This window comes from Lepidochelys olivacea (assembly GCF_965140295.1).
Source record: "Lepidochelys olivacea isolate rLepOli2 genome assembly, chromosome: 8".
Lineage (NCBI taxonomy): Eukaryota > Metazoa > Chordata > Testudines > Cheloniidae > Lepidochelys > Lepidochelys olivacea.
Window position 1 is genome coordinate 29903142 of NC_140418.1, and position 16507 is coordinate 29919648.

At 40.5% G+C, this 16507-nt stretch overlaps 1 protein-coding gene across 1 annotated transcript in view; it reads right to left on the reverse strand.

Moving 5' to 3' along the window:
* The window catches only part of SLIT3 (slit guidance ligand 3), an 810486-nt gene that overhangs the window by 150584 nt on the left and 643395 nt on the right, over positions 1 to 16507 (reverse strand). The window contains exons 18-19 of the mRNA XM_084636935.1: positions 15675 to 15818; positions 5274 to 5437 (exon numbers count right to left, since the gene is read on the reverse strand). Coding sequence (XP_084493061.1) covers positions 5274 to 5437; positions 15675 to 15818 — 308 coding nt within the window. The remainder of the gene's footprint in view (positions 1 to 5273; positions 5438 to 15674; positions 15819 to 16507) is intronic.

Below are 16507 nucleotides of genomic sequence, written 5' to 3' on the forward strand. Positions count from 1 at the left end.
GGAGATGAATGTGCATTAGGTTACTCCACTCTCACCCTGCCCCCAAATCTTGCTTCACAGGGAGGTAGAGGCTGATGTGCACAGGGAGCAAAACCTCATCATATACTGTCCCCACACAGAGCAACTGAAGCATTTCTGCAAAGTCCCTTGGATCACAGACCGTCGTTTTGTTCTGTGTTCGTACAGCACCTAGCATGATCGGGTCCTGTTTCATGTCCAAGGCTCCTAGCAGTTACAATGATACAAACAACAGCAGCAGCAGCAGGAGGTCCTCCATAGCAGAGGAGGAAGGGTCAGAGTTTGCCCCTAAATGGCCACAGCCGTTCATTACACTTCACTGAATCTTTCTGATTGATTTCTAAATCTCTGATATTTCTATATTCCCATTATATTTCTACTGAAACGTCACAGCCCCAAGATCTAGTAGGTTCTCCAAGCAAGCCCCATTCCTACTGTCCTCAGGGGTTAAGGGAATGGGAGAAAAAGTCAGTAACTACACTGGCATCATTCTCAAGGAAGATTGCTTTGTTCGTCAAACTCCCTGGCAAGGAGCTGAATGCATTTGTTCAAGGGTGAAAAAAAGGTGTATCCTGAAAGAATTCAGAGAAACCAGTCTTAGCTGATTGCACAAGGAAGAACTCATATCTAGGCTTGGAGGGAGGGGGCCCGGAACATGGGAATCTATAGGAAGATGGGAAGAGTCAACTGAGACTACACCAAATACGAGCCCCAGGAGGATACAGGATGGGCTGAAGAGGATTACAAGGGAGAATAGGAATGGAAAGAACTTGCAGCCAGAGGGAACAGGGGATAGACTGGAGAATAGCACCATCACCAGGAAAAGGCAGGTCTATGTGATCGGGGACTCTTTACTGAGAAGAATAGACAGGCCTGTAACCAGAGCTGATCCAGAGAATAGGAGGGTGTCCTGTCTTCCTGGTGCTAAGATACGGGATGTAGACCTGAGGTTGAAAAGGATCCTAAAGGGATCGGGAAAGAATCCCCTAATTATCCTTCATGTGGGAACAAATGATATGGCTAGATTCTCACTGGAACGTATGAAGGGAGACTATGCTAAGCTGGGGAAGATGCTTAAGGAAATCGAGACTCAGGTGATCTTTAGTGGGATTCTGCCTGTTCCTAGAGAAAGGCAACAAAGGTGTGACAAGATTATGACTATCAACAGATGGCTTAGGCAGTGGTGCTATAAGGAGGGCTTTGGGATGTATGGCCACTGGGAGGCATTCATGGACAGAGGACAGTTCTCTCGGAATGGACTTCATCTGAGTAGGGAAGGAAATAAACTTCTAGGATGGAGGCTGGCACAACTGATTAAGAGAACTTTAAACTAGGAATTTGGGGGAGATGTCCAGGTAATCTCCATGCCGGATTTTAGCATTGAGAGGGAAGAAAACAAAGTAAGAAAGGATACAGCCATGGGTAGGAGAATGTATATAAGGAGGAAGGGCAGTGTGGATACCAGTCTAATAGGTTATACTGGCTGTAGAATGACCGTGCCTAACAGGGTACAGCATGTGAGCGAGGCCAAACAGCAAAAATTAAGATGTTTGTACACCAATGAGAGGAGCCTAGGTAACAAAAGGGAGGAGCTAGAGCTACTGGTGCAGGAAGTGAAACCAGATATTATAGGGGTAACAGAAACATGGTTGAATAGTAGTCATGACTGAACTATAGGTATTGAAGGGTATGTGCTGTTTAGGAAAGACAGAAATAAAGGCAAAAGTGGTGGAGTAGCATTGTATATCAATGATGAGGCAGAATGTAAAGAAATAAGAAGCCATGGAACGGATAAGATAGAGTCCGTTTGGGCAAAAATTACATTGGGGAAGAAAACTACTAGAGCCTCCCCTGGGATAGTGCTTGGGGTGTGCTATAGACCGCTGGGATCTAATTTGGATACGGATAGAGCCCTCTTTAATGTTTTTAATGAAGTATGTACTAATAGAAACTGCATGACCATGGGAGACTTTAACTTCCCAGATATAGACTGGAGGACGAGTGCTAGTAATAATAATAGGGCTCAGATTTTCCTAGATGCGATATCTGATGGATTCCTTCATCAAGTAGTTGCTGAACCGACTAGAGGAGATGCCATTTTAGATTTGGTTTTGGTGAGTAGTGAGGACCTCATAGAAGAAATCGTTGTAGGGGACAATCTTGGTTCAAGTGATCATGAGCTAATTCAGTTCAAACTGAATGGAAGGATTAACAAAAATAAATCTGCAACTAGGGTTTTTGATTTAAAAAGGGCTGACTTTCAAAAATTAAGGAAATTAGTTTGGGAAGTGGATTGGACTGAAGAACTTATGGATCTAAAGGCAGAGGAGGCCTGGGATTACTTTAAATCAAAGCTGCAGAAGCTATCGGAAGCCTGCATCCCAAGAAAGGGGAAAAAATTCATAGGAAGGAGTTGTAGACCAAGCTGGATGAGCAATCATCTCAGAGAGGTGATTAAGAAAAAGCAGAAAGCATATAGGGAGTGGAAGATGGGAGGGATCAGCAAGGAAAGCCACCTTATTGAGGTCAGAACATGTAGGGATAAAGTGAGAAAGGCTAAAAGTCAAGTAGAGTTGGACCTTGCAAAAGGAATTAAAACCAATAGTAAAAGGTTCTATAGCCATATAAATAAGAAGAAAACAAAGAAAGAAGTGGGACCGCTAAACACTGAGGATGGAGTGGAGATCAAGATAATCCAGGCATGGCCCAATATCTAAACAAATACTTTGCCTCAGTCTTTAATAAGGCTAAAGAGGATCTTAGGGATAATGGTAGCATGACAAATGGGAATGAGGATATGGAGGTAGATATTACCACATCTGAGGTAGAAGCGAAACTCGAACTGTTTAATGGGACTAAATTGGGGGGCAAGATAATCTTCATCCAAGAATATTAAAGGAATTGGCACATGAAATTGCAAGCCCATTAGCAAGAATTTTTAATGAATCTGTAAATTCAGGGGTTGTACCATATGATTGGAGAATTGCTAACACAGTTCCTATTTTTAAGAAAGGGAAAAATAGTGATCCGTGTAACTACAGGCCTGTTAGTTTGACATCTGTAGTATGCAAGGTCTTGGAAAAAATTTTGAAGGAGAAAGTAGTTAAGGACATTGAGGTCAGTGGTAAATGGGACAAAATACAGCATGGTTTTACAAAAGGTAGATTGTGCCAAACCAACCTGATCTCTTTCTTTGAGAAAGTAACAAATTTTTTTTAGATAAAGGAAATGCAGTGGATCTATTTTACCTAGATTTCAGTAAGGCGTTTGATATCGTGCCACATGGGGAATTATTAGTTAAATTGGAAAAGATGGGCATCAATATGAAAATTGAAAGGTGAATAAGGAATTGGTTAACAGGGAGACTACAGCGAGTCCTACTGCAGGCTGGAGGGAAGTTACCAGTGGAGTTCCTCAGGGATCGGTTTTGGGATTTATTTAATCTTTTTATTACTGACCTCAATAGCACAAAAAGTGGGAGTGTGCTAATAAAGTTTACAGATGATACAAAGCTGGGAGGTATTGCCAATTTAGAGAGAGACCAGGATATCATACAGGAAGATTTGGATGACCTTGTAAACTGGAGTAATAGGATGAAATTTAATAGTGAGAAGTGTAAGGTTATGCATTTAGGGATTAATAACAAGAATTTTAGTTATAAGCTGGGGACGCATCAATTAGAAGTAACGGAGGAGGAGAAGGACCTTGGAGTATTGGTTGATCATAGGATGACTATGAGCTGCCAATGTGATATGGCCGTGAAAAAAGCTAATGCGATCTTGGGATGCATCAGGCGAGGTATTTCCAGTAGAGATAAGGAGGTTTTAGTACCGTTATACAAGGCACTGGTGAGACCTCACCTGGAATACTGTGTGCAGTTCTGGTCTCCCATGTTTAAGAAGGATGAATTCAAACTGGAACAGGTACAGAGAAGGGCTACTAGGATGATCCGAGGAATGGAAAACTTGTGTTATGAAAGGAGACTCAAGGAGCTTGGCTTGTTTAGCCTAACTAAAAGAAGATTGAGGGGAGATATGATTGCTCTATATAAATATATCACAGGGATAAATACTGGAGAGGGAGAGGAATTATTTAAGCTCAGTACCAATGTGGACACAAGAACAAATGGATATAAACTGGTCATTGGGAAGTTTAGACTTGAAATTAGATGAAGGTTTCTAACCATCAGAGGAGTCAAGTTTTGGAATAGCCTTCTAAGAGAAGCAGTGGGGGCAAAAGACCTATCTGGCTTTAAGATTAGACTCAATAAATTTATGGAGGAGATGGTATGATGGGATAACATGATTTTGGCAATTAATTGATCTTTGACTATTATGGTAAATAGGCCCAATGGCCTGTGATGGGATGTTAGATGGGGTGGGATCTGAGTTACTACAGAAAATTCTTTCCTGGGTATCTGGCTGGTGAATCTTGCCCATATGCTCAGGGTTTAGCTGATCACCATACTTGGGGTTGGGAAGGAATTTTCCTCCAGGGCAGATTGGAAGAAGCCCTGGAGGTTTCTCGTTTTCCTCTGTAGCATGGGGCATGGGTCACTTACTGGAGGATTCTCTGCTCCTTGAAGTCTTTAAACCATGATTTGAGGACTTCAATAGCTCAGACATAGGTTAGGGGTTTGTTGCAGGAGTGGGTGGGTGAGATTTTCTGTGGCCTGAGTTGTGGAGGAGGTCGGACTATATGATCATAATGGTCCCTTCTGACCTTAATATCTATGAATCTACTAAGGTGCCATCGCCAACAAAAAAAAAACAATTCCCAGATGATAGAACAATGACATTTGATAAAAGACAGTTCTCTCCCTCATGACTACGGTAGAACCTCACAGTTATGAACACCAGTCAACCCCACACCTCATTTGGAACCAAAAGTACGCAATCAGGCAGCAGCAGAGACATTTATAAAAAGCAAATAAAGTACAGTACTGTGTTAAATATAAACTACTAAAAAAAAAAGGGAAAGCAGCATTTTTCTTCTGCAGAGTAAAGTTTCAAAGTTGTATTAAGTCAATGTTCAGCTGTAAACTTTTGAAAGAACCACCAAAATGTTTTGTTCAGACTTATGAACATTTCAGAGTTATGAACAACCTCCACTCCCGAGGTGTTCGTAACTCTGAGGTTCTACTGTAGATTTAATTCAGCTCTTTTCATCATGATATCGTGGTACTGATTAGGTAGAAAAACCAGCAGAGATACCAGTCTGGTAATGAAATACCAAGTCCCATCAAGTTTCCTTACCATCACAGGTGAAGTCTTGTATGGCTACATCTTGAATCGGAATCTCCTTTAAGAAAGAGGGTTTCTGGCAACGTGGATTTCCACTGACAATTCTCCTTTTCCTCAGCCATTTCCCTAGCCATGCCAGGTGGCAATTACAATTAAAGGGATTAGACAGCAAATTACTGAAAGGGAATCAAGACAAAAACACGTTGAACATGGTCAGCTACTACAGACATTAAGTGACTAGAGCGGGGATAGGCAACCTATGGCACGCGTGCCAAAGGCAGCATGCGAGCTGATTTTCATTGGCATTCACACTGCCTGGGTCCTGGCACCCGGTCCGGGGCAGCTCTGCATTTTAATTTAATTTTAAATGAAGATTCTCAAACATTTTAAAAACCTTATTTACTTTATATACAACAATAGTTTAGTTATATATTAAAGACTTATAGAAAGAGACCTTCTAAAAAATGTATTACTGGCATGCGAAACCTTAAATTACAGTGAATAAATGAAGACTCAGCACACCACTTCTGAAAGGTTGCTGACCCCTGGACTATAGAAAGCCCATATATTCACAGCTCAAGGATTCCATTCAAGGCTCTGCCCCTTATTGTCAGTGAGAGCCTGGCCAATTCACTTAGGCTTGTTCTACACAGAAATTTTGTACTAGCATAATTGTCTGTAAGGGGTGTGTGTTTTAGACTGATACAATTCCTTGTGAGGATGCAGTTATATTGGTATTACACTGATATAACTTATTCCCTTTCCCTTAAGGAAATAAGCACATTTATACTGGCATAACTGTGGCCACACTGGAGAAGAAGGGTATGTAGCACTTTATGTAAGCTAGTATAGTTAAAGTGATACAGCCTTTGTGTATAGATAAGCCCTTGATGTGAGTGAATGTACCTATCTAGAAAAGGCTGTGATAGTATTGTACTTACCTGCGTCACAGCTATTGTGAGGTACACACCATATCTTGTAACTGCTTCTGAAATATCTTTCATATGCAGTCCAACTGTTGTAGCACAACAGGCGACTATGCTAGCATTGTAACAATTCATGAAAAGAGACCATTGGATGGACTGCCTAAGAGGGGTAAGTATATCAGAGTTTGGGCTAACAGTTTTTAGAAAAAGAAATCCCTATGTACTCCAAATATCAACAATCATGCTGCCAAGCAAGATTCCTGGGGAACTGTGGATAACAGCTGTCTTTTTAAACACATCTGTATCTCTAATACCATTGCTGAAGTCACTGTAGACAGAACCTTAGTTCTTTAATTATTTCTTAAAGATTTCTGGATCCTTTGAATGAAAGCTGCTACATGTAAAGTGGTGTTATATTTAACACATTCACCGGGATAGTTCTAGGATAACTGGAAAAAGAACTGAGAGAGTCTTGAAAGAAGATAAATCCTACCTGAGACCACAACTAATGAGTTGAAATGTCCATAATTTGTGTTTGTGCTGTTTTAAGCTCAACAGTAGACTAAGGGAAGAGGGTGATGTTCTATCTGATGTATGAAAAGCAGCAGTGGTTTCAAGTTTGTGAAAGACCTCCCCAAGGAAGGAGAATGAACATGAATGAACATGTTGGGCAGAAGATCTCCAGCAAGACAGCAGGAATTTTAAGGTCCAATGAATGCAGCATCTCTTGTCCATGCAGCAAGTGTGTAGATTTAGCTGGAAACAGTGACATGGAGACCTTGGAACTATTTGATATCCTACATAATTTTTTTTAAAATCTGATGTCCCAGTCAAATAAAGCTATATCAAGGTTTCTTCCAGTCACTGGTCCTTCAGATTGCTATGGAATCTTATAAAAAACATCTGAGAGAACTGTGAGGAAAATGAATAATCATACCACTGCCCAGACTATATAGTTCTGGGCCAACACCACATACCCACAATATGGTTTACAGCCACTCCTAGAAAATTGGCTAATATTTTTAGCCAAAAACACCCCAATGCTAGCAATAACCCAGAGCAATGGGTGTATAATTACAAGTTGGCCTAGCACAGACTATTGAAATTTATAGTTAGAGTAAAAAAGGCAGAAAGAAACTCAGCACGATGTGGTTCAACTACCAAAACCCCCCAACTTTCTTCGTCTCCACTATGACTCCACTAACCACTTCATTGTCAATAAAGAGGACTCAAAATGAGGAGGAAAGGAGCAGCTTTCAGAGTCAAAAAGTTATAAGCAAACATCTTTTCTCAGGTGAAGACTGGCACTGAAAACATCAATGTATTTCTAGTTATTTTTATCCTAAATTGTTTTCCATTTTCTTTCATCCATAATAGGACCACAGACAGGATGTCCTGTATATTTTCAAAATGGACTTACTTTGGCACAAACAATGTTTCCATGAGCCAAATGTTTAAACTGCCAAAGCCAGGGCAGACAGCGCTTCACAGGCCATTTGCTATATTGTCCGTAAGAGACTTGAGCCATAGTTCACACATAAATCCCAAGAACAAAACACTCCACAATTTGGAGCAGATTATATGTATATACAATGAGTTTCTTGAAGAAAAGGCTATATTGAACTTAAAGAATATTTCACACATCTGCAGCATCTTTATTCTGGGCATCTCCAAGAGCTTCATAAATATGAGTTTAATCCAAACCCTCTTATGAAGGTGATTATTGTCTCCACTTTACAGATGAATAAACTATGTCAAAGAAGAGTTTGTGGAGTAACCCTGGGTCCCAGTGATTCAGCCGATGATCAGGGAAGAGAACCCAGGTTTTCTGACCTCTCCTAGCGCCAGGTTCTAACTTATTAAACACCACTTCTCACAAACGAGACCATCTTTACCATCAGACTCATGAAGCTGTACTGATTTCTGGCTCTATGGGCTTCCTAATTAATAAATAAAAGGTCAAAACAGAAGAACACATAAAAAAGTAACCTTACTCTTTTATTCGCATTCACATTTCAGGATTCATACGATATACACCTTTAACTCACTGAACCGACGGCAAAGATCTCTTCAGCATAGAGTTTTGCTACATGGAAAAAAATATTATAACTCAATTACAAGGCTCTGAATCTGTCATTTTTATTAATGTGGAGCAGTATTTTAGTACACAAGCAGTCCTAATGTTTCCAGTAGAACTACTTGTGTAGTAAGGTTCTGCTAGTATGGGTGTCATGAACTGGGTCCTAAGGGATCATTTAGTCTGCTCATGCATATTGTTGAAATTTAACAGCTGTTTTTTAATTCACTTCTAGTTCCGATTCTTAGACCTCCACTATGATCCAACTCAGGGGTTGTTTGTTCTGTATCATGAGAAAAATAGCCATCATTCTTCTGGATGCTCTTTAAAGAAATGGAGACGAATAAAGCTAAATCAAACAAAAAATGAGGCACACGGCTTCGGAGTAACTGTTTAAGAATCAAAGTTGGATAAACAGTAAAACAAAGAGCGCTTACCAGAAGGGGTAATGCCCCTAGTGTGGACTGTTCTGATATAGTACTATTTACCCTTAAGTATCTTATACACATTTGTCAACATAAACTCCTCTCTTGTTGGTTTTCCGCAGTAGGATTTCCTGTTTTTTGGGGACACTGTCTTTCAGCCAACCAGATTTTACAAAGCATAACTTTAAGGTTAATTCAGTGACAAGGACTCAAAGTGAGTTCTTAACACAATATTTTTCATGTGCTGGTATTGCCAGAACATATTGGGCATGACTAGATGGCACAGCTGGTGCATTGTAAGCACAATGAGAGTATAATTATTATCCTTAATATACAATCCAGTTAATTATGGCAGGAGGGCAGGGACTGCAACAGTTAAGATTGCATAATAGTATCTGTGCTAGCTCACGCTCAAATAAATTGGTTAGTCTCTAAGGTGCCACAAGTACTCCTTTTCTGTTTTCAGCTCAATATTGCCCTTTGGGGATGAAATTTTTCACACTTGGTCTCCACCAAAAGGACAGGTTTTTATTAATTATATTATATTATATTATTTAAAAGATAGAAGCTGGAGCAAAAATGGGTTAGCCAATTTTATCCACATGGAGAATAAATGCCCACTCCTATCATAGAAAGATTCCTTTTTTAAACCTGGAATGGCTGTGGTAGATAGCTGGAAAACGGCATGACAATAAGCCCTTCAGGAGGAGAAGTGCCTTTAAAAAAAAATCAGATGTTGTGTGTTCAAAGTACATTTTGCAGGGGTGGGGGAGAAAACATTTTATGTTTTCTCTATTTTGACCTTTTATTTATGAATTAGGAGGCCCCTAGAGCTGAAGATCAGCACATCTGCATGATACTCTCATAAGTAAACTGTGGAAATGTGGCTGAGATAAAACTACTACAAGGTGCATGTACAAATGGTTGAAAGACCATTCTCAAAAAGAGTGGTTATCTCGAGTTGCTGTCAAATTGTGAGGGTATATCTAGTGGGGTTCTTCAGGGGTCAGTCCTGGGTTTGGTACTATTTGATATTTTCATTAATGACTTGGATAATGGAATAAAGAGTATGCTTTTAAAATCTGCAGATGGCACCAAGCTGGGAGGGGTTGCAAGCTCCTTGGAGGACAGGTTTAAAATTCAAAATGACCTTGACAAATTGGAGAATTGGTCTGAATTCAACAAGATAAAATCCATTAAAGACAAGTGCAAAGTACTTCACCTAGGAAGGGAAAATCAAATGCACAGCTACAAAATAGGGAATAACTGACTAGGTGGTAGTACTGCTGAAAAGGATCTGGGGTTACAGAAGAACACAAACTGAATATGAGTCATCAATGGGACCTAGCTGCAAAGAAAGTGAATACGATTCTGGGGTACATTAACAGAAGTGTTGTATGTAAGACACGGGAGGTAACTGTCCCGCTTTACTCAGCACTGGTGTGGCCCCAGCTGGAGACATGTATCCAGTTCTGGGCACCACAATTTAAGAAGGATGTGGACACAATGGAAAGAATCCAGAGGAGAGGGGAAAAAATGATAAAAGGTTTAGAAAACCTGACCTATCAGGAAAGGTTGAAAATACTGGGCAAGTTTAGTCTTGAGAAAAGAAAACTGAGGGGCAACCTGATAACAGTCTTCCAATATGTTAAGGGCTGTTATAAAAGGACAGTGATGAATTGTTCTCCTTTTCCACCGAAGGTAGGACAAGAAGTGATGGGCTTAATCTGCAACAAGGGAGATGTAGGTTAGATATTAGGAAAAAACTTTCTCACTATAAGGGTGTTTAAGTTCTGGAACAGGCTTCCAAGGGAGGTTGTGGAGTCCCCATCATTGGATACATTTAAAAAACAAGTTGGACAAACCCCTGTCAGGAATGGTCTAGGTTTACTTGGTCCTGCCACAGAGCAGGGGGCTGCACTTCATGACTTCAAGGTTCCTTCCATCCCTACATTTCTATCATTCTATGATTTGTCAGCTTCCGTGGGTAAATTAGTGTCTAGAGAAAAATAATGGGTTGAGGAAGGGCTTTAAGTTTTCCCAACACATTTGGCAGGATATGGTGGGACTGAGCAAAGTGTGCTGAAAGGGAGCTGGGGCTGAGGACATTCTTCAATTTCTGCAAGGTGATCCAAGCTCAGGAACCCCTTTGATCCCCTCTGGAGCTCACTGAAGTTAAAGATGCTCCACATGAGTGTGGAGGTCCAACCATGCAGATCAGCTTGCGGGATCAAGGATAAGGTATACAGGAGGAAGTTCCCCTCTTGGGCGTTTTAGGAATTACATAGCAGGGGAAAGCAAAAGGCAGCCCAACTCCGGCATTGCCTGACCCAGCATTGCACAGTTAAGTTTTCTCAGCGTGAAATTTACCTGTATTTATAGACAGTACATGGCCTCTTGGCACTTCACTACCACATACAGGGCTTAAGTGACGCAACAGCCTTGAGCAGTCTCTCTGCTCGGGGGTGAATTTCACCCTTCATATAGTTTCTGGTATGGAGAACATACATTCACACGTCACAGTAATCTAAGCACCTCTTGATGATTTAATTTAATTAATTTTATTTGTAAAAATAAACACTGTTATAAACTATCTTGGCTCCATATTCAAAGGGCTGGAAACTGAATAACAAGGCGACGTCTCTTTTATGTGATTGCATGATTGCATTGTAACCCCCGGCTTCAGATTTTCCCATTTATTGTAAATCTGAGATGGATCTGTTCCAAAACCCTGGATTCAAACACCCAAGAAGACTGGCAAAATCCAATAATCTGGTTCCAGTCCAAATTTTGTAGCTGTAATTAAAATATTCAAGTGCAACTTTTATTTATGGAGGAAAATTGATAATGCATGTTATTGCATAGTCAATAGTGGGAACAATGATCAAATCTTTTCTGAATGTTACTATCTGAGGAAGCATGGCTTATTCATATGGAATGGTACAATAAATATCAATCAATCAATTAAACTTAATATTTTTTCAAATATACTGATACTTGCACTAATTACTTTTGAGATACATTATATAATAATATTAGAAAACTAGATACAGATATATTTTGGTACCAAAACAGCTCAAGATGTTTCCATGGAAACATGATGATGCCACTTGGCAGGACCATTAGGTCAATGATATCTAAGTATCACATGGAACAAAACCTTCACTATGCAAAATTATTTTTGATGATAAGCAATTTGAAAGCCTGGAAGGGACAATAAATTGCAACAGTGTTAGGATGGAGTTTGACTGAGGCTATTAAAGTGGGCATTTTCAGATCACAAACAGTAATGTTTGACAGTTGAAATCCTATAAAATTAAATAATCAGATTTTCTATACCTAATGATAGTAATATACCCACTCACATTGAAATAGGGCAATCAGACTTTTAGCAAAGGTGGCTTATTAAAAGGTTTCAGTCAAAGATACAAGAATATTTTTTATAGCAGGTGTGGACAGAGCCCTTGAAATAAAGAATCAGCCAGTCAAATCAAGCAAATCAAGCAAAAATGTCTTTATTAACATTTGCAAAGAGCTATGGAAGCTGAAATATTTAAAAGGAAAAGTTCCAAATTGCAGCCTGTCTTGATACTGTTATAATCAGCTTGGAAACACACTCTAAAATCTAGGCTGATATTTTAATATTGTGTAAGTGTGCCCTCTTAGCATGTTTAGTTCATGCAAAACCCACTGTGGATAAACATGCTTGCCTAGGTATTAGAATACATGCATTAGGACTGGGCCTGCAAAACAGCATGCACACCTAAAAAGTGGGAACTTAAATATCTATTTAATTTATCCCACTGGTTGTAAGAAATCATAAAAACAGCTATGTTTTTGCAATGACACAAAAAATAAATGTATGCGCTCCCTCTGCTGGAAACCATTCCTTTGAGTGCTATTTTCAGAACTGTATACTTTCTGATAATGTTAAGGATAATGGCTGTAAGCAAAAAGTAAACAAAGCTGTTTTTAATCTGGTGAATGAGGTGAAATATAATTTCCCAAATAAAAAAATGGAAAGAAATGTTAGTTTGAAAGTGGTTATTATAAAAATGAATATAAAATGGAGCGGTTCATAGTTTTGTATTAATAAATGGCAAAAAAGTGAAACCTAAACACTGATTAATCCTCACAATTTGGGGTGAATAGGACAGTCAATGACCTGAACTCTCTAAGTCATGAAAGTAATATTTAATCTCTAGTAGCATCAGGATGCAAGCACAGCCACCCATAATGGAATGCTGTTATGAAACACAGGTTGGGGAAACAACAGTTCCTCATTTTCCACGTAAGGTGCGACTATACTTGTAGCGCCTTGTAAAGTACAGACACTGTGCACTCTGCTGACATAGGGATAAATAGCAGTGTAGACGGTGAGGTACAATTTAGATGAGGAGAGCAGAGTGCCCTGCACCCCTGAACCCTAGGGTAAATACCCTAGATCAATGGCCAAGCAGTGCCTATCATGTCTACATCGTTATTTTTAGCGAGTGCAGCACACTGCAGCCTCCCCGCAGCCAGAGCCTTTCCCTGCTGCGCCCAGTAGCTCCCAGCTGCATTCCCCGACCAGAGCCTTTTAGTGCTGCAGGTAGCTACACAACACAGTGACAAGAGTGGATGCAGCCTGCCTTCACTGCAGCATGTAGCTATATATGTAGTGCCTGTAATCTACGCACTGCCGTACGTGTAGACACGGCATGTATCTGAACGATATGACCCCAAATCCAAAGTCCAGTGAGGTCAATGGGAGTCCTGCCATTGACTCGAATGGGCATTGGATCAAGCCCTATGTGAAAATCTGTCTGAGTGAACTTCCTAATTCAGACATGGATAGGAACACAGTGTCCATCTTCCACGGTCAAAGTGACTATTAAAAGGCATTTTTGTGCCAAAGCAGCTCTGTCAATTGTTATCACCTTTAACACACTGCCAGAGGCTGTGAAAATCATTATGTGCAGCTGAAAAATACCCACAAAAGTGAAAAATTCTTTCCAGCCATTAAAACATGACACAATCACAAATTACTCCCAGCCTTGTTTGTGCAACCAATAACCCAGTGAACTGTGTAAACAAAGGGAAACTTCAGCATTATTTGTTTACGTCTACACAGCACTTGAAATTGTGCTTGACCTAGGGTGTTAAAAATAGGAGTGTGGCCACCGTGGCAAGGTGGCAGCTTGGGCTAGCCACCTGAGTATATAGCCAGCGGGTTGCGAAGGATTGCATTTGGGCGGCTAGCCTGAGACGCCACTATGGCTATCCTGCTATTTTTAGCACATTAGCTCTGCTCTAGACAGCATGTCTGTCTACCAGTGTTGGGAAACACTCTTCCAGCTGCTGTGTTGACATACCTTCTATTTTAGAGCATATGATGAGCTAGCTCCTTTCCTGACATTCATCAGTAAGTAAATAAGAGATGGTTTCCTGCTCTGAGGTAACATGTAATAGCAGACAAGCACACAGAGATTAGGAAAAGGGAAACAGAGGGAACTGTTAAAAATTGAATAGATTCACTGTAGACAGCATAGCAGAGGTGAGTTTTTGAGAGAGACTTAAAAACAGACAGGACATGATTCTTGGGGACTAGTTCAAGATCATCACTCCATGCATAGGGGATGCATTGAAGGAGGCATGGAGGCAACTGCAAGAAGCAGGGAAAAAGGCAGAGAAAGCTGGGAATGCTGGCAGCACAGGAAAGCACACGTGGAGTACTAAATATTGGAATGTATGGTTTGACCAATATAGAAGAATGAGCAATGAAGATGGTGACCAGTGAAAATCAATTCCAGTACAGTTAGTGCCCTTGTCCTTCAATCTGCAGGGTGACTTTTAAGAGGGTTGTTTACCTCTCTCTCTCTCTCCTACCAAAGGGTGAGATGCCACAGCATGAACTGGCTGGTTGGGGAAAAGCTATTGGCAAAATCAGGAGGTGACAAAAATGAAGGAAGGAGCAACAAAACATTGCAAGACCTTGGCTCTGCTACACCCCTTCCCCAACAAACAAACATATACTCCTTATTTAAAACAAGTAAACACCACAGAGGTTACTTTCCAGACCAATAAATAAATAAATAAATGCAATAGCAACAAAGAGTTTGTTTTGTTTGGATAGTTGGGTGCATTTTCAGTGCAGAGTGGATGGGATTAAGTAGACAACTTCCATTAACAGTTGCGCCAGTTTCCCATTCACAGCTGGAAGCACAGACCAGACTCTATCTCTCTATTTAACAATGTGTACTTGTATGAAAATAGATACACTAAGAAAGGGAATCCAGAAAATATATAAGAATAAAAGTCAGAAATATTATAGAAAAACCTTGGGAACTTTTTGCAAATGTTTAGGCTGGGATTTGCAAATTCCAATGGGAACTGAGCTCCCTTTCCTTTTAGGTTTAGATATTCATTTTATAGAACAACTTTTTGACATTTAGGTTTTTTGATTAAATTGAAAAAAAACCAAGTCTTTTCTCTGCCCTCTGTCTGTTCAAACTGAAACTGAGCATGGAAATTCTAACACAGTCGAAGAGGTTCTAAATTCTCCAAAACTTCAACTTCAGTGAATTAAAAAAAAATGAAGGGTTGGGTTCTCCACATCTGCACACTCAAACACTTCGATTTCACAACTAACAAATTCCCTTAAAGTATGGGACAATAGCAGGGCCACACAGAGGTGTTTGGGGTCAGGGCCAAAATCTGAAACTGAAACCCCCCCACCCTGTACCTAAAGCCCCAACGGTGGGGTGGAGGGAAGAGTGAGCCCACTCCACACTCATCTCATATTGGTGGCCCCTGTCCCATGGAGCTGTGCTCAGCTCCCAGCTCCTAGTGTTGCGATCTGGCACCTGGAGTCCTAGTGCTGATTTGAGTTCACAGTGGCCGGGCCAAACCTGAGTACCAGGCTGCAATGGACCCCTCCCTCCCGCCCTGTCCCAGGCAGTCCTGGATAATGGCACCATCAAAAAAACCTAAAAGGAATACTCACATCGTGGACAAAGAGACAAGTGTATTGAAAGCTCCAGGAGTGATGGTGGTGATGCGATTGTCATACAGCGAGAGCAACCTTACTGAGCTTAGTCCTGTGAAGGTGTCATTGTTCACACAGCTGATCAAGTTGCTCCTCAGCATCCTGCAAAGATATAGAAATGGAATTAGAATACTTTTTCAGACTGTAGTGACGGTGGTGGCAGCCTAATATAAGGGCAGGGGTCCATGAATACCATTTCTAACATCCATCTGTTGTCAGACAGGACAGTGACTGACGCTAAACGAGCATCAGACCCCATTCTGTTTTGACTACCAAGAGTACAAATAGCTAACAAAGGGTCCTTCTCACCTCAAACGTGTATCATTATGAATCTCAAACTCCATTATTATATTTGCTCACACATGGCATTAAAGAGTGGTGGGCACTCTCCTGCTGAAATTACAGTGGGACCAAAAACCTTTGCTAGCATCAGACATGCAGTCAGCTTTAAAAGTCTAATCATTTACTGAGTATGGGAGTAATCTAAAATGGATTTCTGAGGCCACCTGATAAGGGCTCTGGCTACCCTCTGAACATAACAATACTTACATTGCATTAACAAAATGACAATCCTAAATCGTTTTTTAAAAATTGTATTTAAGCAGTATGAAAGGAGACAGCAACAGTGGAAGCTTACTTATGGTATAGGAAAGGGTTTCCAAACCAAAACCAGCTCTGAAATCTTATTGTCATCATTAACTTTCCTATTGCAGCCAGAGGAAAAAAAAGGTAATGACCCCATAAAATGCCTCTTTGCTCAGCGCTTGTACCAGATGAACATACATTGCTGT